This window comes from Podarcis vaucheri, assembly GCF_965113315.1.
Source record: "Podarcis vaucheri genome assembly, chromosome: 15".
Taxonomy (NCBI): Eukaryota; Metazoa; Chordata; class Lepidosauria; order Squamata; family Lacertidae; genus Podarcis; species Podarcis vaucheri.
The window spans coordinates 25,900,892-25,924,010 of NC_138753.1; the positions used below are offsets into that span (position 1 = coordinate 25,900,892).

The following is a 23,119-nucleotide window of genomic DNA, read 5'->3' on the forward strand; positions in this document are numbered from 1 at the left end:
AAGAGTTGTTTGACAGTGCAACGGACTACCTTGAAAGGTGTTGGAGTCAGCAGCATTGGAGGTTTTTAAACAGAGTGGATGATCAGGGATTCTTTAGCTGTGATTCCTTCATTGCTGGAGCTTGGACTAAAGGTAAAGGGTCCCCTGACCATTAGATCCAGTCGTGGCCGACTCTGGGGTTGTGGCGCTCATCTCGCTTTACTGGCCGAGGGAGCCGGTGTACAGCTTCCGGGTCATGTGGCCAGCATGACTAAGCCGCTTCTGGCGAACCAGAGCAGCGCATGGAAATGCAATTTACCTTCCCGCCAGAGCAGTACCTATTTATCTACTTGCACTTTGACGTGCTTTCGAACTGCTAAGTTGGCAGGAGCTAGGACCGAGCAACGGGAGCTCACCCCATCGCGGGGATTCGAACCACCGACCTTCTGATCGGCAAGTCCTAGGCTCTGTGGTTTAACCCACAGTGCCACCCGCATTCCGAAGCTTGGACTAGGTGACCCTTAAACTACCTTCCAACTCTACAGTTCTATGATGTTGTGATTATTATAAAGTGCTCACAAGCATCACTTGCTGGGTGTTTAGACCAACAGTTTAAACCCGAGAAAAGGTTCCCTTTGCAAACACGAAGAGCACTGCTGGATCAGGCCCATGACCCATCTAGTCCAGCCTTCTGTTTTCACAGTAGCCAACTAGGTGCCTTTGGGAAACCTGCAAGAGCAGCCTGAATGCAATAGAGCTCTCTCCTCCCTTGCAATTCCCAGCAACTGTTATTCAGAAGCATGCTGACAAAACTTTGTTATAAGGAGGTTCCCTGTCCCACAATGTACATCTTTGTTTTAAGCCATGATGCAAGTAGCACCTTGAGTCTACTTTATCTTCACTTTGGCAGCTAGAAACTGTTTCCAAGCCTGGATGAGCAGAAACATGGCTGGGAAGCCAGGAAGCAGGTGCAGTCCAGCTCCTCAACCCTCCGGAAACAAGCGGGAGAAATGCAGGGTCAGCATTCGGACACTGGAAGTGGTGCAAAGGAAACTTTCCACTCAGACTGCTTTCTTCCCTTCTGCTTCCAAAGCACAAGCCAATGCCAGATCTCTTGCTCTGGAGCGACAGGCTCCATTTAACCTGGATTCAGCCCACTGGCTGCCAGAAATGAAATAAGAAACCATACAGCTGAGAAACCTGGCAGCCTGGGCAAATAATGAAAGTGGGTTGTGTGAATGAGGTTCCTCCAAGTACGGCAAGGAGTTCACCAGCACCCATAGTGTTTCAGTGCCTTGGGCCACTCTGGTCTCCAGCAGAGTGATCTCCCAAGCTTTGTGGGGTGTGCCAAATCACAGTCTGAGCCAGCTGTTTCCTTGTCACATGACCCCTTGACCATCCAGCTACAGAAGACAAACCTCAAGTCTTTGGGAAAGATGTAACTGCTGTGGACCAGCTGCTTTGCATGCATGCAGAAAGTCCAAGCTTCAGTCCTTTGCAATATCCCCAAGTTGCAATGAGGGGGACTGCCTTTTTGATACTAAATGAGAATACCATGCTAGATGGACCAGTGAGTCATTACTTGGCGCAAGGCAGCATTCTATATTCCTAAAGCACATTGGCTGAGCCCACGTATCTGTGGAGTACGTGGTGAACAGCTGGGGTGGTTTGCTGTAGTTGTGAGTTGTTTGGTGAGGCCTTATGAGGAAAGGTTGAAGGAGCCAGGTATGTTTAGCCTGGAAAAGAGGAGACTGAGATGAGCTATGATGATAGCCATCTTCACATATTTCAAGGGCTGTCACATGGGAGAGAGAACAAGCTTGTTTTCTCTGCTCTGGAGGGCAGGACTCGAACCAATGGTGTCAAGTTACAAGAAAGGAGATTCTGACTAAACATCAATAATTTTCTGACAGTAAGAGCTGTTCAGCAGTGGAATGGTCTCCCTCTGGAGGTGGTGGACTCTCCTTCCTTGGAGGTTTTTAAGCAGTGGTTGGATGGCCATCTGTCATGGATGCTTTAGCTGAGATCCCTGCATCGCAGGGGGTTGGACTGGATGACCCTGGGGGTCCCTTCCAACTGCAGTGGTACCTTGGGTTAAGAACTTAATTCGTTCCGGAGGTCCATTCTTAACCCGAGGTACCACTTTAGCTAATGGGGCCTCCCGCTGCTGACACACCGCTGCCGCACGATTTCTGTTCTCATCCTGAAGCAACGTTCTTAACCCGAGGTACTATTTCTGCGTTAGCGGAGTCTGTAACCTGAAGCGTCTGTAACCCGAGGTACCACTGTATACAATTCTATGATTCTACTGTCAGGGCGTCCTTGCCACTGCTTGCTGGGGGGCGGATAGCATTATGCACGCCAGACGTGCAGCGTTTCACTTCTAAGCCAACTTTTGGACCCCTATCTGCACGGGAACATTCCGCATGCAAAACCCACGCGCTCTAACTTCGCATTCTGTGTGTCTTATGGATGCTCCCCCCACCTCCACCCAAAACCCTCAACTTCCGCAGCTTCTTCCCAGGCATCAGTTTGGCACCGAGCTCCGCTTTGGCTACCGAAGCATCTCTCGACCCCTCTCGGCAGGCATGTCGAGAGAGTGAGTGCCAGTGTCCGCGCAGAACCTCCCCACCCCACCCGCCGGGCTCTCCAGCGTCCCTCCCCTCGGCTGGCCCCTGGCCCGGAGGCGGAGCCGGCTCTGCTGCCGCCGCCACCGCCGCCGCCTTGGCTGCTGCCAGAAGCTCGCCCGGAGCTCGCGCTGCTGCCCTTGCGCTGCTGCTGCTGCTGACGCCGCCAGTGCAGCCGCGCGACATGCGGCTCCGGGGACGCGGCGGAGGAGCCGCTGCGGGGAGCAACTTGCTGCTGCTGCTGCTGCTACTACTGGCTGCCTTCTGCGGGGCGGCGGGCGGTCAGGGGACGCGGCTGCTCAGCGGTGAGTGCCTCCCGGGCTGGACTGGGCAAGCGGATGCATCAGTCCCGGTCCCGAGTTGGCTGGGGAGAGAAGCAGGCGCTGCAGGCGCGGGGGTCTCGGGCTGGTCCCCCCCTGTTTTGCAGCGGGTGGGGGGAAGCACCCACACCCGGGAACTGAAAGCAAATGCAAAAGTTAAGGGGGGGGACGATCTGGAGCTGCGTCTCCGCTTTCTGGAATGGGGAGCGCTTTGGGCATGGGGTTGGGTACTTGGGGGGGGGGTCATTAAATCATTGGAATGAGAAACCTGCCTATGGATGAGGAAAGTGGTGCTATAACTGGGGGGTGGGGTGGGAGAAGATTCTGTGTTGGAGGGAGAACAGTGGGTGAAAGAGCAGCTTCAGCGGTGCCCAAGGTGATGGCACTTCTATTAATGCGCACACAAAAATGCTGCTGCTGCTGCCACGAGAAGCAGGCCGGTTGTGAAGGTGCAGAGCTTTCCCCTCCCAGAAATGGAGGGTGGTGGGGGGTCCTTCTGCATGAGAAAAGCGGGACCAACGGCCGGCCAGTTTTAGTATCTGTTTCTAGAGGCAGGGAGGCAACTAAAGTATGCAGTCCTGGCTGTGTGGTTTGGCAGTCTCCATCCCATCGGAAGCCAGGGGCTATGCGCTGCCAAAGTTGTGTGCAGGACTGCGCCCAGGGAAATGTTGATGGCACCCCAGAGACGACCCAGCTGATATGGGTGGCCTCGTCTTCAGCCTACACAAAGTGGATTGTGGGTGGACTAAATGAGACAGGGAAACCCCTTCTTTCGCGGAAGGAGGGGGGTGGGCGATGGTAGAGCTTTCAGCAAAAAGTTGTGTGCGTTTCAACACCCAAGTGGAGCGGAGACCCTGACAGTGGCGGAGCGTGGGTTGTCAGCACCCGGGGCAAGGCAAGTAATTTGCGCCCCCTAACCCGTGGATTTGCGCCCCCTAACCCTAACCCCCAGATGTTGCGCCTGGTGCGGCCGGCCCCCCCTGCACCCCCACGCTACGCCACTGGACCCTGTGTATCTCTGCAGCGGAGAACCTGGAATCCCTTCCAGGCTCTGCTCTGGGCTGCTAAAGCTCCGGACACAGCAGAATTAGGGGTGCAGAATGGGGCTGCCCCAACAGGGAAGGCACTATGGCAGATGCTTTGCTGCCTTGGCATGGTGGGAGGGGGGAAGTGATGGGCTGCCAGCTTCACATTCTGCAGATCTCTCTCAACCGGGCACCCGTAAATCTTAGGGAGACTTAACATGAGTCAGATACCCAGGACCCTGGTTTCAGTGCTGGGGATCAGTGCTGGAAGAAATGATATGAAGTTGCTTTCACTGTATCAAGCTGGGTAGCTCAGTTGGCTATACTACGATGGTGATAATGCCAAGGTTGCAGGTTCGATCCCCGTACGGGACAGCTGCATATTCCTGCATTGCAGAGGGTTGAACTACAATGATCCTCAGGGTCCTTTCCAACTCTACAATTCTATGAAATAAGCTGGCCCCGTGGTGTCTATTTTAGCTGGTGGTCTGCTCCTGAGAATCTCTGTGAGCTGCAGGGGCTGGTGTTGTACGCTCTTCTTCATCTGAGCTCCCGTCCAAAAGCAGTGGTTAAGTTCAGTCATTTTAAACACTGGGCAGAATAGACTTATGGGGCATCTCTCTTTAGATGGCATTGCTTCGCTTATTTCAAAAGGTGGTTAGCCAGTCTGGCTTCAGCTGGGGCATTTCCTGATCATTCTGCTGATCTGCCCTAGCGTCCTGCCCTGATGGTGCCATTGTGCAAAATGGATATTGTTTATATGATGCTTTCTTCTAGTGAGTCAGGCTATCGGTCCATCTAGCCTATATTGTTTGCTCCAACTCATAGCAGATTTCCACAGTTGCAGGAAGGTGTTGTCCTTTGTTTAAAACTGGTCCTGTGAACTGGAGATGCTGGTGACTGAATCTGGGACCTGCAAACCAGGCAGTGTACCACTGAGCTCTGGCCATTCCCATGAAGTGCCGTCGAGGAGAAATGCTTCTGAGCTCGCTTAGAATGCTTATCTATCACTACTGAGTCACTATAGCTCCCCCCCCCCAAAAAAAAAAACCCTTACTACGAAAGCTGGCATAGGAAGCTGCCCTATACTGAATCTGGCCATCCAGTCCAGTAATTTCTATACAGTGACTGGCAGTGGCTCTCCAGGGTTTCAGACAGAGGGCTCTCTAAGCCCTGCTGGGAGGTGCCAGGGCTTGAACCAGGGACCTGCATGCAGAGCAAATGAGCTATCACTAAGCTTTAAATAAACTCTTTCCCCACTCTAAGTGTGGAGACTGTCTGAAAATAAATACTGCCAAAGAATTTCCATTTGTTCTGTACTAGTCAGGCCTGCTTTGTCTGGATTTGCTGTTCCTTCACCCCCACAGCTATAAGTGCTCCTATCTGTTCTAGGCTGCTGCAGAATCATGTAAGCAATGTAAAACTAAAACAAAATACACATCTCAGTCATACAATAAAGCATAATAAAATTACTCAATTACCTGAACAAGTATTTGTATTTTAAAAGGTACCCGTTTTCCTTTTTCTTTTATTAATGCTGCAGGCATTTCCAACCATTCTTTTCTTTTGCATTAATGAGGGCCAGATACATAGCCAGTTCATATTACCATTGGGGACACACTTTATGGTTTTGGCATGTAGAATCAGTCCCGCACGAGCTCCAATTTAATGTGTCTTGGAAAACTCATAAAGCAACTTCTGCCAGGGTGTTGTGTGTGTAATTGAAGGTGTGCAACTTTGTGCATGGCATGCTATTGTCCCCCACCCCAATTTATGATGTTATGATTTCATTGTTAAACTAATACGTTAATATACTGCCACGTGATTGATGGTTACCACATGTTTGCCATTCTAGCACTAATTACTTTTCATATGCAAAACAACTTGCAGGCCTTAGTTATCCTCATCAGAAACGTAGATGACACGACATTATTGTTCCCATTTTACAGAAGATTGGGGGGGAGAGAGAGGGAGCTATGCAAGGCCTTGGTTACAATGAGATTCGAACTCAGGCCTCCCATCACTGTATTAAACTATGCTGCTGTTTTGCAGAACTATTTCATATTATTTGTCTGAGTCATTAATAAGGTGTTTGCTAGTGTGTTTTGCAGCAGATATGAAACACCTGACAGACAGACATGCTTTCCTAAACGTTCAGGGACTTGCTCAAAGAGCTATGATTGGCCATGGATCTCTGGTGCATATCCACTACTTGTTTTGGAGCACCCATCTGCCCTCCACACTTGCAGTTTGTGTTGCACTGAACACCAGTGTGATCTAGCCACTGTGCAAGATGTGAAGCAGCTCTAAGTAGGGTTTTGAACTTGGGCCTCTGATTCTACCTCTTTGCACTAAAAATGCCTAACATATTGATGCAGCAGAGAAACTGGTTGGAATTTTAGCTATATTTATTAAGGGCTAATCAGACTGAAATCAACACCTTACTTAATAACTAAGCACCTTTAGTTTCATGGACTCATCCCTAGTATGCAGGAGAGTGAGATCACTGGTTGGACAAGTTGACTTGTAGCAGTGCCCAGCCTGCAATCAACTGCATTGCATTCCTTGGCTAAAAATAACTTCAAATTTTGCTGATAAAATGCAGACAATTGCCAGGTTGTTGCAAAAACTTTAGCCACCTCAAAGCAGCCCACTCTTAAGGGCTGGATATTCTGCAGTCCTGGTCATTGCCAATTCTATAAGTGATGTGCTTTTTCTCTTCTTCCCATTGCCTCACAGCTGCGGATCTGATTCTTCAGAGAGGTAACGTATTTTGTGTTTCATCGGAGATGCATGTTGGTCAGATTATCGATGGTGACTAGACTGTTTTTGCTGTGCTCAGCATTTTAACTTGTATGCCATCTGCAGTCAAGACATTGGAATCCCATGCAGTCGAATTACTGTGCTGTATTAAGATCCTTGGAATGGAGTACTGTAGACTTTTGTTTTGTACATTTAAGGATGAATAGAAACACAAGGATCTCTCTCAAAATGTGTTTTAGAAACACCACTTTGCATCGTAGGGGTTTATAACATCCTGTCCTGAAATACATGTTCCATGGTTGGCTTCGTAAAACAGAACACTTGACTCTTCACTGGATAAATGTGGACATAAAAATCCTAATTAAAATGATTTACTCGGATGTGGTCGTTGTGTTCCCTATCTTTTTATATAAAAGTCACACTGTGAAATCCACGAGGCAGAGATTGGCTGATGATATAGGTTTATAGGAAGCAGCTTTATAAGGAGCCAGACCGTCGGTTCGCCTCGCTCAGTATTGTCCACATACATTGCCGATGGCACTTCAGGGTTTCAAACAAGAGTCTTTTGCAGTCCTACCTGGAGATGCTGGGGATTGAACCTTCTGCATGAATTCTTGTCAGGGCAGTTTTCAGGAGTAGGTCCGCAATAACTCACATGGTGTCAGTGAAGTCAACTCTCTTTATTCAAAGAAACAGCTCAGGAGGCCAGGCCTAGTGAGCATTGCAACTCTCCCCATTAGATCTTACCCAAGTAAGGCAGTTCCAAACATCTCCCTAAGTCTCCTCCTGCCCCGGGTCATCCCCCAAACGATCTGAGACTTCGATGCCTTGTGTGTATTTGCTCCTCTCACTTCATACCGCTTCTGGTTCTGGGAGACCGGGGGTGGGGGGAACTGGCCACAGGAGAAAGGAGAGACCCCCTGACTTCTTCAGCAGCCAGCTTCATCACTGCCTCTTGGTCCCCTTTCTCTCCAGCCTCCTCTTCTGCCTCTGATTCTGGACTGCTCTCTGCCCCAGTCTCTTCCTGCTCACTAAACCCTGTTGCCCCTTCACTAAACCTCCTCCTCCCAGTCGGCTCCCTCTTCTCCCTCTGACCACTCAGTATCATCCCACCACCAATCCCCAGGCTCTGAGCCGCCTTCCCTTGGGGGTTCCCCAGCTGGTGCCCCCCACCACTCAGCATCCTGCCAGACCATGACAATTCTACTATTGAGCTACAGCCTGTATGAAAATTCATAACACAAATTCTGAGACTGAATGAGCCTTAATATGAACTAGTTTAGTTAATATTTTTTGTGATAAGAAGCTTTCACCTTATACAAAATTTGGGTTCTTTCTGAGCACACATACCAACAGAATTATGGCTGGCACTCATTTTTGTATCTGGCCAAAATAAGACAGCAGTGTGTTCCTCAACTTCAGTCAAAGGAAATGTGGCTAGACTGGCCATAATATGAAAGTAGGTGTTCTTAATTCCAGTTCATGCTAGTTTTATGACTGCTAATGTGAGTTAATGGAGAGAAATTTCATTCAGCACAAAACTCATCGTGGGAGAAGTAATGGCTACCTTTTCCTGCTGGTTTGCTAATGGTTTTTCTTTTTCTTTTTGGTCTTCCTCAGGACATGCCATTTGCCGTGGAGGAACCCAACGCCCGTGCTACAAGATTGTTTACTTGCATAATGTTGTACGCAGGGTTGGCTTTAAAGAAGCTCTTCAGGCCTGTAGGAGAGATGGAGGAGACCTAGTCAGTATAGAAACACAGTCAGAACAGAAACTGATTGAGAAGATGATTGGGAGCTTTTCGGCGTCAGATGGTGACTTCTGGATAGGGCTTAGGAGAGAATCAGATCCTGACAACAGCACTGAATGCCCAAACTTGTACTCTTGGTCAGATGGAAGTTTGTCCACGTTTCGGTAAGTCCACATGTTCAGAACAGAAGTATGAGTTCCTTCATGAAGTTAGCAAGTCAAACAAAATTATTAAGTGTTCTGAATAGAGATTCCTACCCATTTATATATTTTTTTCAAAAAAAAATTATTGGTTTTCACAATATTATAAACAAACATATAAGACAAACAAACATAAATCATAGCCTTATTGAAAATTACACTTATTAACTTTGCTAAGTGACTTCCCCGCTTCCCCTTAGTTGAATTTCATTGCATATCCTTTTAATGGTTTCCCAAATCACAATTCTTATAAAATTTAACTTAAACATTAACATCCTTAAATCTTCACTTTATGAAATTAAACATATTAATTCATCAGATTCCTACCCATTTATAAATAAGTTCTACCTTTTGAAAAAGCATTGGCGTTTCAATCCAAAGCCCCAGAGAATTTCTTTAGGCCATAATTGTGTTTTGCTTTCCTGGCTTAGGTACACCTGTGTGTCAAGGATGTCAAGAGCCCAACCTATTATTGCATAACAAGTTTCCTGGTAGGAATGGTGCTAACCTTTCCAGAGAAACTTCCCACAGCTCACAGTACCAAACTGGGACTTCAGGCCCATGCTAGGAGTGCAAGCAGCTGCCACACCCTTTACTTTCTGGCATAGTTGTGGGTTTATCCTATGTGACCAACATCAGCCAATAAAATTTGTGTACCAGAACATCAGTGACCAAACAGGGGCCCATCCAGCTTTGTATCCTGCTGATATAACCAATAACAAGAATTATGGCAAGGAAAAAACTTGCACAAGTGTTCTTTCTTTGGACTGTGAAAGGGGCTAAATCCGTTTGCCTATCCTCAGTTAGCACTATGCAGTATCTGGGTTCAGCCAGGGAAGGCTTATGGCCAAGACAGATCCCATGGGCTGTAATTCAGGGGTATTATTTATGTATTGCTTCATAAAATGTATATACCATTTGATAATAAAAGACCTCAAAGTGGCTTACGAAAAGAATAAAATAATATCACTGTCAGTGAAAAAACAGTTATTTAAGACATAAAAATAATAATTAACATCAATGGTAAGCTTAAAACCTTGCAAACATTCTACATAACCAGATAGGTTTGTCTAAACAAAAATGTTTTTAACGGATGCCAAAAATAATACAGTAAGGCTTCCTGCCTGAATGACAATCAGGTGGAGGGATAGAGGATTTGGTTTGCATGAAGAAGGTTCCTGATTTTATCCCTAGCATCTCCAGGTAGGACTCGGAACACCCCATTTTAAAAATCCTTGGAGAGCCACTTCGAATCACTGTGTAGGCAACATAGAGCCAGATGAACCATTGGTCTGGAGAAGGGCATAGCCCACTGGTTTGCTTGCAGAAGGTCCCAGATTCAATTCCTGGCATTTCCAGCTCAGAGCACCCCCTGCCTGCAAACTTGGGAAGCTGCTGCCAGTCAGTGTAGACAATACTGAGCAAGATAGACTAAAAGTCTGACCAAAAGTCAGCTTCCTATGTTGCCAGCCTAAACAGGAAACCACCATAGCACTTCCTACTGAGGACAGCCAATGGCTTGCCTGGGTCAGTGGAATTCCTCCAGCATCTAGGATCCTTTTTCTGTTTAGGGAGATCCTCCAACGTGTAAACGGCCTCCTTCAGTATACCTGAAGGAGCGTCTCCACCCCCATCGTTCTGCCCGGACGCTGAGGTCCAGCACCGAGGGCCTTCTGGCGGTTCCCTCATTGCGAGAAGCAAAGCTACAGGGAACCAGGCAGAGGGCCTTCTCGGTAGTAGCACCCACTCTGTGAAACGCCCTCCCATCAGACATCAAAGAGATAAACAACTGCCTGACATTTAGAAGACATCTGAAGTTCAGGGAAGTTTTTAATATGTGACATTTTAATGTACTTGTAATCTTTGTTGTAAGCCGCCCAGAGTGGCTGGGGAAACCCAGCCAGATGGGCGGGGTAAAGGTAAAGGGACCCCTGACCATTAGGTCCAGTTGTGACCGACTCTGGGGTTGCAGCGCTCATCTCGCTTTATTGGCTGAGGGAGCCGGCGTACAGCTTCCAGGTCATGTGGCCAGCATGACTAAGTCACTTCTGGTGAACCGGAGCAGCACACGGAAACACCATTTACCTTCCCGCCGGAGCGGTACCTATTGACCTACTTGCACTTTGACATGCTTTTGAACTGCTAGGTTGGCAGGAGCAGGGACCGAGCAATGGAAGCTCACCCCATTGAGGGGATTTGAACCGCCAACCTTCTGATCTGCAAGTCCCAGGCTCTGTGGTTTAACCCACAGCACCACCCGTGTCCCAATGGGCGGAGTACAATAAATAAATAAATAAATAAATAAATAAATAAATAAATAAATATTTATTATTATTATTATTATTATTATTATTATTATTATTATTATTTAGCTCCCCTGGCTCATCATCGGGGGGGGGGGCAGCTGTGCACAGAGCTATGGATTCTTGCTTCTAGCCTTGCTGTCCCTGACATCTGCCCCCTCCACATTCACGTGAATAGCTAGAGCAGCAGGTACAAAGTTTAAAGGTGCTGTGAGTGAATTTGTTTCCTTCCATGTATTTCTCTGCTCTGAGAAATGCCCTTCATGGGGAGAACTCCTGGCAAGGAGAAACAATTCACCTGATGTTTTGCTTTGATTCCACAGAAACTGGTACGCAGACGAGCCCTCCTGTGGAAGTGAAGTCTGTGTTGTGATGTACCACCAGCCCTCAGCACCGGCAGGCGATGGGGGACCATATATGTTTCAGTGGAATGATGACAGCTGCAGCATGAAAAACAACTTCATCTGCAAATATCCCCAGGGTAACGGAGTCCATATCCTGTGATGTGCAATTCGGCTCAGGGGCTGGTCATTTGTGGTGTGGGAGACTTATAGTAATGAAGGGTGTGGCGATCACACAGGGTCCCTGGACATTTAAAGGTCTATGATCCCTGTGCCACCACTGTGATCGCTTCCCCGCTGCCACCAACCAGTTAATCTCTGGTAAAACACCGAGTCCAGTCAGTTGTTAAAAGTGAATCAAAAGAAAAAGTTTATTTTACAAACATTAACGAGTTTATGGTTTCTCAGATAATATTCCTATCAGTATCTTAACTTTAGTTTCTTTACCGGCCTATACCTTCCTAATACCTTCTGACTGATTATCTCAACTGTTTGATTGACTCCTCTTAACAAATTCTCTCACTCTCTCACACCAGACTAGCCCAACCCACAGACTTATCTTCCCTCTCTCGTCTAACTCCAGACCGTCTTCTCAACCACTCTAACTCCTCTTAACAAATTCTCTCTGTGCTTAAACCTTATACAGTGGTGCCTCGCAAGACGAAATTAATTTGTTCCGCGGGTTTTGTCGTCTTGCGATTTTTTTCGTCTTGCGTAGCACGGTGTCGGGAAAGTTTTGGAGAAGCTTCAAAAATCACCAGTCTTTAAAAACCTCAAAAAAGGCTACCACACCACGTTCTATGAGTTGCTCCTCGAAGTCAAGCCGCAACTGTATTAACGGTGTTAAGAAAAAGGAAACAAACTTGCAAGACGTTTCCATCTTGCGAAGCAAGCCCATAGGGAAAATCGTCTTGCGAAGCAGCTCAAAAAACAAAAAACCCTTTCGTCTTGCGAGGTACCACTGTACACAGTTAACTCTGCCCCTTGGGTTCCCATTGGTTAGTCATTTTACAATTAGTTAACCCTTTCCCTATGAACCCAGTATGAAGTCACACACATGGGAGGGCAAACGCCACAAAGGGATACATGAATGCCTGGGAATGTGTCATTAAACGCAATGTCCACTTGTGTTATGGAGTCCTAAGAGTTAACTTGCTAATTATGGACTTTATCTTTTGTGGTTGTGGAATGAACATCCTATGTCCTTTGGCCTTAACTGAAAGAACTGGAACCAAGAATGATTAATAACATATATCTGTATATTGTGATGTCTCTCCAGTTTTAAAGAAATCCAGCATCCTTCCATATAGTCAGTTTTCTCAGCACTGCAATAGGCATTAAAAGGGAAATGCTACTGGGGCAGTCTCTGAACTCAGTGTATATTTGGTTATTGCTTGAAGGGTTATTCAATTTCTATACTGCTTAATATATTTAAAAATATCTCTAAGCAGCATACAAAAAAGAAGCAACAACAGACAACTTAAACAAAATATTACTAAAATTCAGAGTTACAGGTACAGTGGTACCTCAGGTTACAGACGCTTCAGGTTACAGATACTTCAGGTTACAGACTCCACTAACCCAGAAATAGTACCTCAGGTTAATAACTTTGCTTCAGGATGAGAACAGAAATTGCACAGTGGCGGCGCTGCGGCGGCAGTGGGAGGCCCCATTAGCTAAAGTGGTGCTTCAGGTTAAGAACAGTTTCAGGTTAAGAACGGACCTACAGAACGAATTAAGTTCTTAACCAGAGGTACCACTGTACATACAAAAACGTTACATTAATACAGAGTTACTAATATATATAAATCAATATCAGGGTTTTCTCCCTTCTGACACACCCTCCCTCTCAGCCTCAGGATTCTCACCCAAACAAACTCTCAGCTCCCCACAAAAGTCTCACAAGAAGACGAGTTCCTGGAAACAGAGGACATCACCCTAGGCTCTCATTCTAGACTTGTTTTTTATGGGCAGGCCCAAAGTGGATGGCACTTCCTCAGGCTGCCCACAGCTGTGTGTCATTCAGCTGTACTCTCCACACTCAGTTCCGGGTACAGCAGGTTTGATGCATTTCCCAGGCAGTCTAAAGGAGGGGGAAAGGCCCCCCTCTACTCATAGCTCTTTCTTCACGCTCTGTGCCCCCTTCCTCTTCCAGCTGTTTTTTTTAACAGTTTCCAACTCAGAAGAAGATAAAGTGGCACCTCAGGTTAAGTAGTTAATTCATTCCGGAGGTCCGTTCTTAACCTGAAACTGTTCTTAGCCTGAAGCACCACTTTAGCTAATGGGGCCTCCCACTGCCACCACGCCTCTGGAGCACGATTTCTGTTCTCTTTTTTTATAATAATATTTATTAAGGTTTCACAGATAATAAAAAATTCCAACATTTAAACATAAAGAAAAAACTACAAAAATATAAAAATACAAAAAACAAAACACATAAAAATACAAAAAAGAAAAAAGGACAAAAAGAAAAACCCAAAAAGCAAAACAGGAAATAGATTAGTAATTTCAAATCTTGTACTTCCTTCACTAGTTTCTTGACCTCACACCTCTCATTTTGTATCCCAGTTCAGATATTAATTCAGCAAATCCTTACCCTCTGGCATTTATCCTCACTCAAGATGTTAACCTGTTATAAATATCAATTTTCAAATTATCAATCCCTATTTACATTTTCTTAAAAATCATGCTGGAGCCCGATTTCTGTTCTCATCCTGAAGCTAAGTTCTTAACCCGAGGTACTATTTCTGGATTAGCGGAGTCTGTAACCTGAAGCGTATGTAACCCAAGGTACCACTGTACTGTATTGTGAGGCTTAGTTCTCACAGCTTTGATGGAGTTTGCAATGTGCAGTACAATAATTTGCCTCTAGCATTCACTGGCCACATACTTGAAGATATTGCTCATAGGAACATCAAGAAACCTAGAAGGGAATTGTATGGAACCATAGCTTCTCACAGCTTTGATGGAGTTTGCAATGTGCAGTACAATAATTTGCCTCTAGCATTCACTGGCCACATACTTGAAGATATTGCTCATAGGAACATCAAGAAACCTAGAAGGGAATTGTATGGAACCATAGCTTCTCGAGAGCCACCCTTAGAGAGGATGCAGGTTAAGACTTTTAAGTATTACCATTGGGCACCGAAAAAATCTGAAGGCGATGAAATGACAAGGGAAATGGAAAAATGGTTTCAGTGACAAGTTGCAAGCCGTTTCCAAAAATGGTCTCCTTAACTAAACTTCTGGGACACAATATCAAATGTGCCAAGAACGTCCATGGATAAGCCAAAACATTGGGGGAGTGGGATTAAGTTTCTCCTGGTGACCAAATGCAGAAGAAAATGTATGTCTGTATGTTTTTCCCCTTGCAGAAAAGCCAACAGCTGCCTCTGAAATTAATACCTCTCAAGCAGGTAAATTTCACATCAGTAAAATTTGAGTGCATGGTATAGATTCTGATCCAAATAACAGCTACAGTTCCCAGAGTGTTCCCCAGTCAACGTTTAACAACTGTCCGCAACTCCCTTAACAAACTACAGTTCCCAGGATTCTCTGGGAAAAGCTATGACTGCTTAAAGTAGCATGATACTGCTTTAAAATGTAGAGTGCAATGAAGCCATTCTCCTGTAGAGTTTGCATAGCTGTCAACCCCTTTTTTGTGGGAAATTCCCTTATTCCAGCGCTGCTTCCCGCTGCTGTCCTGGATTGTTAGATATCCCGTAGACTGTCCCCGGGACAGGTGAGGCTGCTGATCCCTTATTTTCGAGGCTGCTGATCCCTTATTTTCAAATCTGAAAGTTGACAGCTATGAGAGTTGTAATAGCCAGATTCCTTTCCTAGGAGCTGCAACAGAGACCTTTATACCCACATCCCCAGAAGAACCCATTCCTGAAGTTGCAACCAATAAAACGTTCAAAGAAGCTAAAGGTAGGCACTGTCATTCATTACCACAGACTGTAATGCAACATTTGATTTCCTGGAGAACACCACAGCAGAGATAGTTAAAACATCCTGATACTTGTGCTAATTATATCCTCTCTTCCTGCCCCCATTGCTAAAGTTAAAAGGAAAAAGGGGAAATTATGCACAGAGAACCTGGAGCGCAATAACTGCATGAAAAAGTAATGCCTGTTAATTTTTCCACTGAAAGTTAGAGTATCTTTTCCCCCTCAACAGAGCCTGTTTGGAGCCTTGCCTACTTCTTAATCCCCAGCATTCCTGTTTTGCTTCTCCTCGTGGTCATCACAGCCATTTTCAGCTTTTGGCTTTATGCAAAGAGGCAAGTCACAATATATGATACGCTGTCATAGATAGCATCTGGTCAGGACCAAGGGGCAGTGTGAATGAATGTAGAACAAAACTGGGAGTGGGGTTGTAATGGAAGAGGAGGGATGTGAAATAGGCTGTAAGAAGCTCAATGAAATTACTATTACACACAACTGGAATGAAATGTTTTTGGTGGCTTTCAAACTATTTTAAAATGCTTTAAACATGTTCATTTTTATTCTGTTTCAAATTGTATTGTTTTAACGTGTTGATGTTTGCTGCCCTGGGCTCCTCTGGGAGAAAGGGTGGGATATAGATTTAATTAATGAATAAACATTATTTTGAGAAAGGGGCATGTTAAGTTAACAAATGTGCACACACATAAACATCTGCTGCTATCACTTTTAGGTGTCCTTCCTGTTGCTAGCTTGTATGTGCTTCCAGGGTAAAATTCTACGTTTGGATAAAGGAAGTTATTTTATTGCCTGCAGTTATTATTGCCTTTCTTTTTCCTGCTACTGCTAAGTTCAGATTGGATTGTGCCACTACATACTACAGTAAACAAATCTGACCATACCTGAAGTATTCTCTCCCTTTATGTGGCCACAGACTCTGTGTGTGTGTACACACACACATTTTCTCTGCACTAACACCACTAGATTAGTTTCTTAGTAAGTGTTTTGTGGTCCAGTGGAAGATAATGGGAAGCTAATACCTTTTTATTTACTTCCCTTCTAAGGAGACGGGAGCAAACGGAGATGAACGCAAAGGAACAGGATACCTGGCTGTCCCCCAAGAGACAGAACAGCCCCAGTTTGGAGATATACAATGTAATCAGAAAACAGTCAGAAACAGATCTCGCTAGGACCAGACCAGACATTAAGAACTCTTCTTTCCGGGCCCGTCCTGGAGAAGATACTCCCGATGACCTCTCTGGGGACTATGACAATATGGCTGTCAACACCTCAGAGAGCGGCTTTGTGACTTTGGCCAGCACCGAAAGTGGATTTGTCACCAATGACATATACGAACTGTGCAATGACCGAGTGGGGCGAAGCAAAGAATCAGCCTGGGTAGAAAATGAAATCTATGGCTATTAATGAAGACAGTGCTTTGGCTATTGAGCTAAGTGGACACTGGAACTAGCTCTGGCACACAGGGATGCGCGCCTTGTAGGCAAAGGAATGTGATTTCTGCATTTGGCAGTGTTTATGTTTTTATGATAAAGGTTTTCCTTTTTCTGAAAGTGGAATGTGAGGGAATTTATATATGTAGAGCTCTTACTCAGCTAAGGAATATGGCCTTGTGCAATCTTGCTTCCATTCCTTGACAGACAGACATCATTCCCTAATAATCTACAGCTTGACAGTATTTCTGTCTTGTGACAACATGCACTTAAATCAAAACTCCTGTCTTTTAAGCTAATTGCCTAAGCCCAGATGGAGCTTGTGAGTTATTCAGTGATGGTTTTTCCAGCTCCAGGCTAAAAATACTACAGGTGTCACAGGTGACCATCAGTACCTAGTTTTCACCAGCTGCCTAGTATCCATCTTTTGTCATCCTGAAAGCCATCAGTTTTCCAGCAAGGAGGGGGCTGTTCCTCTATTGTGCTTTGCTCTTATCCACCCAGCCTACTTTTGCAACAACTGATTAGCTTTCTTATACCAAAGGCCTCCCAACACAGGACATGGACATCAAATGACATCAAAAACCAACAAAGCAATATGTTTCGGATGTTGGATGTAACACGTTAAGCAAAAAGACTCATTCCAAGAACCTAAATATAAAGAACTTGCAGTATCTGTGCAGGCAATGCGTTCACCATAGGAATGGCGACAATCCCTAACCACTCTTTTTGGAAAGATTGCTAAAGCAAAAATTTATAGACACATCTGCATCTGTAGAGCCAAGAAGGCACTTATATGCTGCTGTACAATAGACCTCTGTGCCAGGTTTGCTCATATGCCTTGAGGGAAAGATTAAACACTGGTCACTTAATTTTGGAGGAAATAGGTGGCCAGCTACTGTTACGTTATTACCTCTTTTATGCTTTCTGCTGCCGGCAAGGGTGTTGAAGACCAGCACAGCTGCACTCCTAGAAGTCCTGATGCAGATGAGATTACTGTGCAAGGTTAGTGAATGTAATGGGGAGTAGAAAAATACCACCAGTCTGAAACACATAATAACACATTCTGTATAAATCTGTTGTGGTAGAAGCCAATGCATCAGTGCACTTTTGAGAGGCTAGTAGTGACACCTGGAGATCTGTGGTTGGATTTCCTAATGGTTTTGTGTTGTTGCTTTTTTAGGAAGGGGGAGGGATTCAGATCAGGGTGGTGGCACTGGGAGATGAAGACTTAACCCTTCCCCTGCCAGTATTTTCTTAATCCAAATTTGCCCACCCCAACAGCTGCTATTTTCCTCCCAGGAGCAAACATACTTGTATCCATTTCAAACTAATATGGAATGTCCCCTCCCCAACATTAGGGTTGTTGTTGTTGTTGTTGTTCATACTGCTGCAAATCTCAGGACTCCCCCAAACTTTGTGCTTGGATTATGCCATTTGGCTACATCACTGGAGACTCTTCCTCTTGAAGACTTGAAATAGGACTTAAGGTAAAATGTGATAGTGCCTCTGAACATTAATTCCATATAGCCAACTTCAGTAATGGGCATTTTTAGACCTCTTTGATGAATTTGATTAATCCCGTTTAAAGGCCCTTTTAAAAAAAAGTCTAACTCAGTGGACATCACTAGATATTATGGCAGCAAATCTAGTGAAGTTAGCAATTATGTATTATGCAAAGCAGCACTTTCTCTTTTCAGTCCTGAACTGACAGCTAATCAGTTTAATAATTAGATGACCCTGAGTTCTAGTATAATGGAAGAGACAGAAGAACTGCTGTGCGCACTTTCTCTGCTACATGGGTGATTAATGTCATGTACGGTTTGAGCCTGATAGCATTAACTCTTATATTCTACCCAGCCTTGTGAATGTCCACAAAAAGTACCAAAGCACACAAAAAATTGCTAGCTCACCTATCCATGCATGCAACATGATTTGGCCAAGGTACAATTTTGAACCCATTCATATCCATGGGAGGATGCTTATCCCATTTATATACTTTTGCATAGAAATCAATAGACCGGTGTGTGGCTATTTACAAGTCTTGTTTATCTGTTACATATTTATAAATTTGTTGAATGCACAATTGCAATGTAAGCGTAACGGGAACTTGACAAGAGCTTCCAAATGCAATTTTTGTGTGTGCGGAATGTGATTTCCTGAACAGTGAAGGTGGAAAGTAAGTCTCTGCATGCCTTTAGCCTCTTTTTCTTATTACTATTTCTTGTTCCTTTCGTGTTTTACAGTACAATTTTGAAAAGATTTTAAAGTCTAGCAACAGGACAAACACAAGTGATGGAAATAACTGAAAGCAAATCTTCATGAGCAACAGTCTTCTGGAAGCAGCATCTAATCCTGATTTTCTACCATCAGTCCTAAGACAGAGGGAAACAAATGAAATTCCTCCTTTGCCATCGGATATCGAATACATTATACTTTGATTTTGATTTTTTTTAAAAACCATTGATCCTTAAGTGGAATTTTTAAACTTTGACCTCTAAATGAGCCAGGACTGACAAGACTTCCTCCAGTGTCAAAAAAGGGCCTGATATCTGTTTTTGGAAGCACAATACTAAATGAGGGACTGAAGAAGATGTCGGTTTCAGGAAATGTAATAAAGTTCCCTGAGATCCTTTCCTCCATGTTTCAGTGAGTTTCTGCCTCAGGTGATGAGAGACCCACACTGGAAAAAGTAACAAAGTGACTGGGGCTATGTTTGTACAGTGGTGTCAAAAGTAGTCCTATTGAATTCCATGCTGTAATTCCTGGAAATGTCCAAACCAAACAATCAATGCATTATTTGTTGACATGTTTAGTTGAGGCCTGCAGTTTTTAACCTGAATGCTACAACTCCTCCGGTTTTCTGCTCCAAGGAAGAAGCTGTGAATTGGAATAAGACCGGGGGGAAATTGTTTTTTGTTTTGTTATTTGACATGTGACAGAAAAGAAAAGATGCTTAGTAATAGCAGCAGTCTGTTATCGTGTACTGAGTGGAACAGTGTTACCATATGAGGCCACAATTTTTTTAAATTATATTGTAAGGTGATATTTGTGGTGGTGTTGGGTTGTATGCATGTGGACGTCTGAAGCCTCTGACTGTGGGTGGCTGAGTTGCTGTGATGTCATGGAATGTCTGTGAACATTCTAACTTGGAAAGAATGGCACTGAAGACAATAGAATCCCCACAAACAGACCAACTTTTGTGATGAAAATAAAGATCAGTTTTGATGGGACTCTTCTCTTCAAGAGGCAGAGAACACAAGGGGTGGAGGAAAGAAAGGGCAGAGAGAAGGGGCTGAAAAGCAGAGACCAACAGAGCTTTTTCTTCTTCTAATCTAGCACACAGGGATTTGGGGGGATTCCGTGGAAGGGTTAAACCTCACTTCCCACATTCATATCCAGTTATAAGAAAAAGGGGTTTGTGCCAAGTATTTTTTTTAACCTAAAAATGATGTGGATGCTAACCACAGGGAAAAAGTAACATCAAATTTGACACTGAGGCAAAGATTAGCCAAAAAGACATGAGGTCTTGCTTGAGTAGCTAGAAAGCAGGCTAGGCCACTTGGAACCTTGTGGTCAGGGCATAAGGAAATGGGTGTTTATACTCCTTACCAGAGTGTATTACTTTGTGTGACATGCAGGGTGTTCAGAGCATATTTTTTCCTATATGTGCAATTCAGCACAAATAGCTGTAATGGAATCTGATGACAGCAATTCTCACTGCGTGATTTTCAGACATGTGAGAACTGGCAACCATGTTATGTGAATGGCTCAAACAGAGAAGTTGCTTCCTGCACTTAATGGATAGAAAAGGAGCAATTGAATACGCACAATCCGTTAACCCACATATGAATGAGAATCCCCTATAAGGGAAATTCCCTCTCCAGATGATTCCAGTTGGAATGTAGGGTAGTAGGATCCTGGAATTGGTATCAAGATAGCCTTGGGCACCTTTCAAATTTGATGACTGACAAAACTCTAGTAACTTTTAGTTTACAAACCTTAGTGTACAAACAGCCACAAACCTTCACTGTATTTTCAGTTACTTTTCCCGTTATCCTGGACATGGGTATTATTGCACTGCTGTCAAGTGCATGTCTGAATGCAACCTTATATGTTGTTTATCAAGGAATACACATGTTTTGCTGGTGAACTGTTTGCTGGACTATAACTCCATGCTATTAAGATGGCCAGGGTTACTAAACATGTGTGCACATCTACTTCAATGGGCTGAGTCCTCCTGACCACCATTGAATTAGTCAGCACACATCGCTGAATGTGTGAAATTCCTCTACTTAAGTGCATTGTGTTTGATCTGTGATGATACAGTCCCACATGCAAGTCGCGTCTTGATGAGCAAGGGATGAGCATGCATGTGTGAATCAGCCATGTGTTGCTTAAAAGCAAAGGCAACAATAATGCCAAGATTGCTGCCCATGAGCAACAGTCAAAACAGTGCTAGGCAACAGTTGCCAGGTTGCACCAAGGAAGTGGTAGTTAGTTGAGTGATGCCTCTTGCTTGGTTTCCCAATTGCTGTGCTAAAGGTACCTTTTCCATTAAGTAGTTAGATGCATTTCAATTTTTATTGCTATTTTTAAAAAGTTAATCAATCTCACTAGCATTTCTTTATTTGCAAGTTATGGCATTGGGGATACCAAGGTTAGTTTCTCATATCACAGGAAATTTCAACATTGCAATGTAAACAGACTGTCAACTTTTCCCTTTTCTTGCAAGGAATCCTTTTCAGAATAAGGGAATTCCCCTTTAAAAAAGGGAAAAGTTGACAGCTATGTATTTTCCCTTAAAACATGCCTGAGGGTGGATATAGGAAATGCACAGTGCACATCTGTGGAACTATAGCAGACCTAAGATCACAGTCTGCTATTTAGTTTGGATAGGGTCCCCCCCTTGCTTCTCTGAAGATAAATAATTGCCCACCTCCCATCTTTCATGAAATCAGCAGACATGTAATGCTTACAAAGCAACTGTACCCTCATTAGAAACTGGCATTGTTAATATGATGCTTGGGGTTCTACTTATTTTGCATCAAAAGTAGCTAAACCACAATATAAAATTAAAATCAATACCCAGAAGCTACCAGGAAGTTAAAGAATGAAAAGAAGCCTTGAGAAGAATGTGTGTGGCATGGGAATGAAACAACCATAAAAGTGAATGCTGCTATGATTTTGCTTTGCCAGTATAAACACTTCAGGCAGCCAGTTTTCTGGAAAGGAATCCTAGCATTTTTCAACCATTGTAGTCCTTTTTACATTTCTGCTGGCCTTTCCCTGTCAATTGGTCAGCATTATTCTGTGACTCCTTCCTTCCTAGCTAGCAGCCTTTGAGAAATGCCTGCTGGCTAAGTTCTGCAAGGCTCAAAATTCTCTGGAAAACTACAGCCATTTGCATAGGGAGTTCAACGCCAGATAAATGACTACAAGCAGCCTGAACAAAGCTAAGCAGTGTCTGCCAGGGAAGTGTTAGCCAGCAGAATGATAGCCGTTGGCTGTTCCCCCAATTTTTAACTACATTTCATGAAGCAGTCAGATGCATTTGCTTTTTTAAAAAAGGTTTTAATCATTCTCAACTTTTCTTTTTTAGCTGGTCCAGCATCATCTGTTACTGGTTTAGGAAAACAGGAAACGAGAGCTGTGCTGGGGAAAGCCATGGCCCCAACCTTTGTGTGTCTTATTCACTCTCAAAGTGGGATGGCAGCATTTTTAGACGGCTTGGGTCACATGCTGCCTGTGCGCAAGGGTCAAATTAGCTATTTCACACACAGATTCTTTGGTGGCTTCACCACAAGTTGCTTTTCCAGAGATTTTTTTGGCACAGATGAGCAGCCTTGCAAATGCTATTACCATGGGCATAGCCAGGATTTATGGTTGGGGGGGGGATAGGCTTTATGTTAGGAGGGGGCAGAACCTTGGTTAGTTTAGAATTTTTACTGATTTACTTGATTATGGGTGGGGGCAAATGCCCCCTGCCCCCCCTCCATTATCTGTGTCCATGGCTATTCCTGAATTTCATAGTAACACTAATTAAATGCCCAACTGTGTATCAGGTTGCTACCCACTTACGTTGCCCATATAACTCAGTGTGAAGCAAGGAAGTCTGTCCTCATAGCCCTGCCCTGAGTTCTATTTCATACATGTTGATAAAATTGTTGATTAAATCTACATATGGGAAAGTCAATATTTCTGAAGCAAGAAGCATAATTTGTTTTCAGATATTGCACGCATAGGAGGCATGCGAGAGAAAAGGGGGGATGCCTCTTTTAAGGTAGTGCTTGCCATCTGCAGTTTTTATAAGCACTTGTATTTTTTTTAATACAAAAACCCAACAACAACTTGTTACATTAACCACTTTCTTGAATATCAAAGACCTACTGTAGAATGACAGAATAGTGATCTA

General features: G+C 44.3%; 1 protein-coding gene and 1 long non-coding RNA gene across 3 annotated transcripts; one reads left to right on the forward strand and one right to left on the reverse strand.

The window, feature by feature from the left end:
• Window positions 1-2,715: 2,715 nt before the first annotated feature.
• Window positions 2,716-19,752, forward strand: LAYN (layilin). Of its 2 annotated transcripts, XM_082201057.1 has the most exons (9): window positions 2,718-2,911; window positions 6,691-6,714; window positions 8,335-8,629; window positions 11,292-11,449; window positions 14,684-14,725; window positions 15,153-15,239; window positions 15,489-15,591; window positions 16,318-17,709; window positions 18,951-19,752. In XM_082201057.1, the coding sequence occupies exons 1-8, from the start codon at window positions 2,791-2,793 to the stop codon at window positions 16,676-16,678; spliced, it is 1,191 nt and encodes a 396-aa protein (XP_082057183.1). In that variant the 5' UTR covers window positions 2,718-2,790; the 3' UTR covers window positions 16,679-17,709; window positions 18,951-19,752. The 2 variants fall into 2 exon arrangements, with proteins under 2 accessions (XP_082057184.1, XP_082057183.1); XM_082201058.1 differs by lacking the exon at window positions 6,691-6,714 and having other exon boundaries at window positions 2,716-2,911.
• On the reverse strand, window positions 5,195-11,345 carry LOC309519881. The gene is made up of 3 exons (XR_014214046.1): window positions 11,267-11,345; window positions 8,282-8,434; window positions 5,195-7,046 (listed from the first exon to the last, which is right to left on the reverse strand). It is a non-coding gene; the product is annotated as an uncharacterized lncRNA (long non-coding RNA).
• Window positions 19,753-23,119: the final 3,367 nt, after the last annotated feature.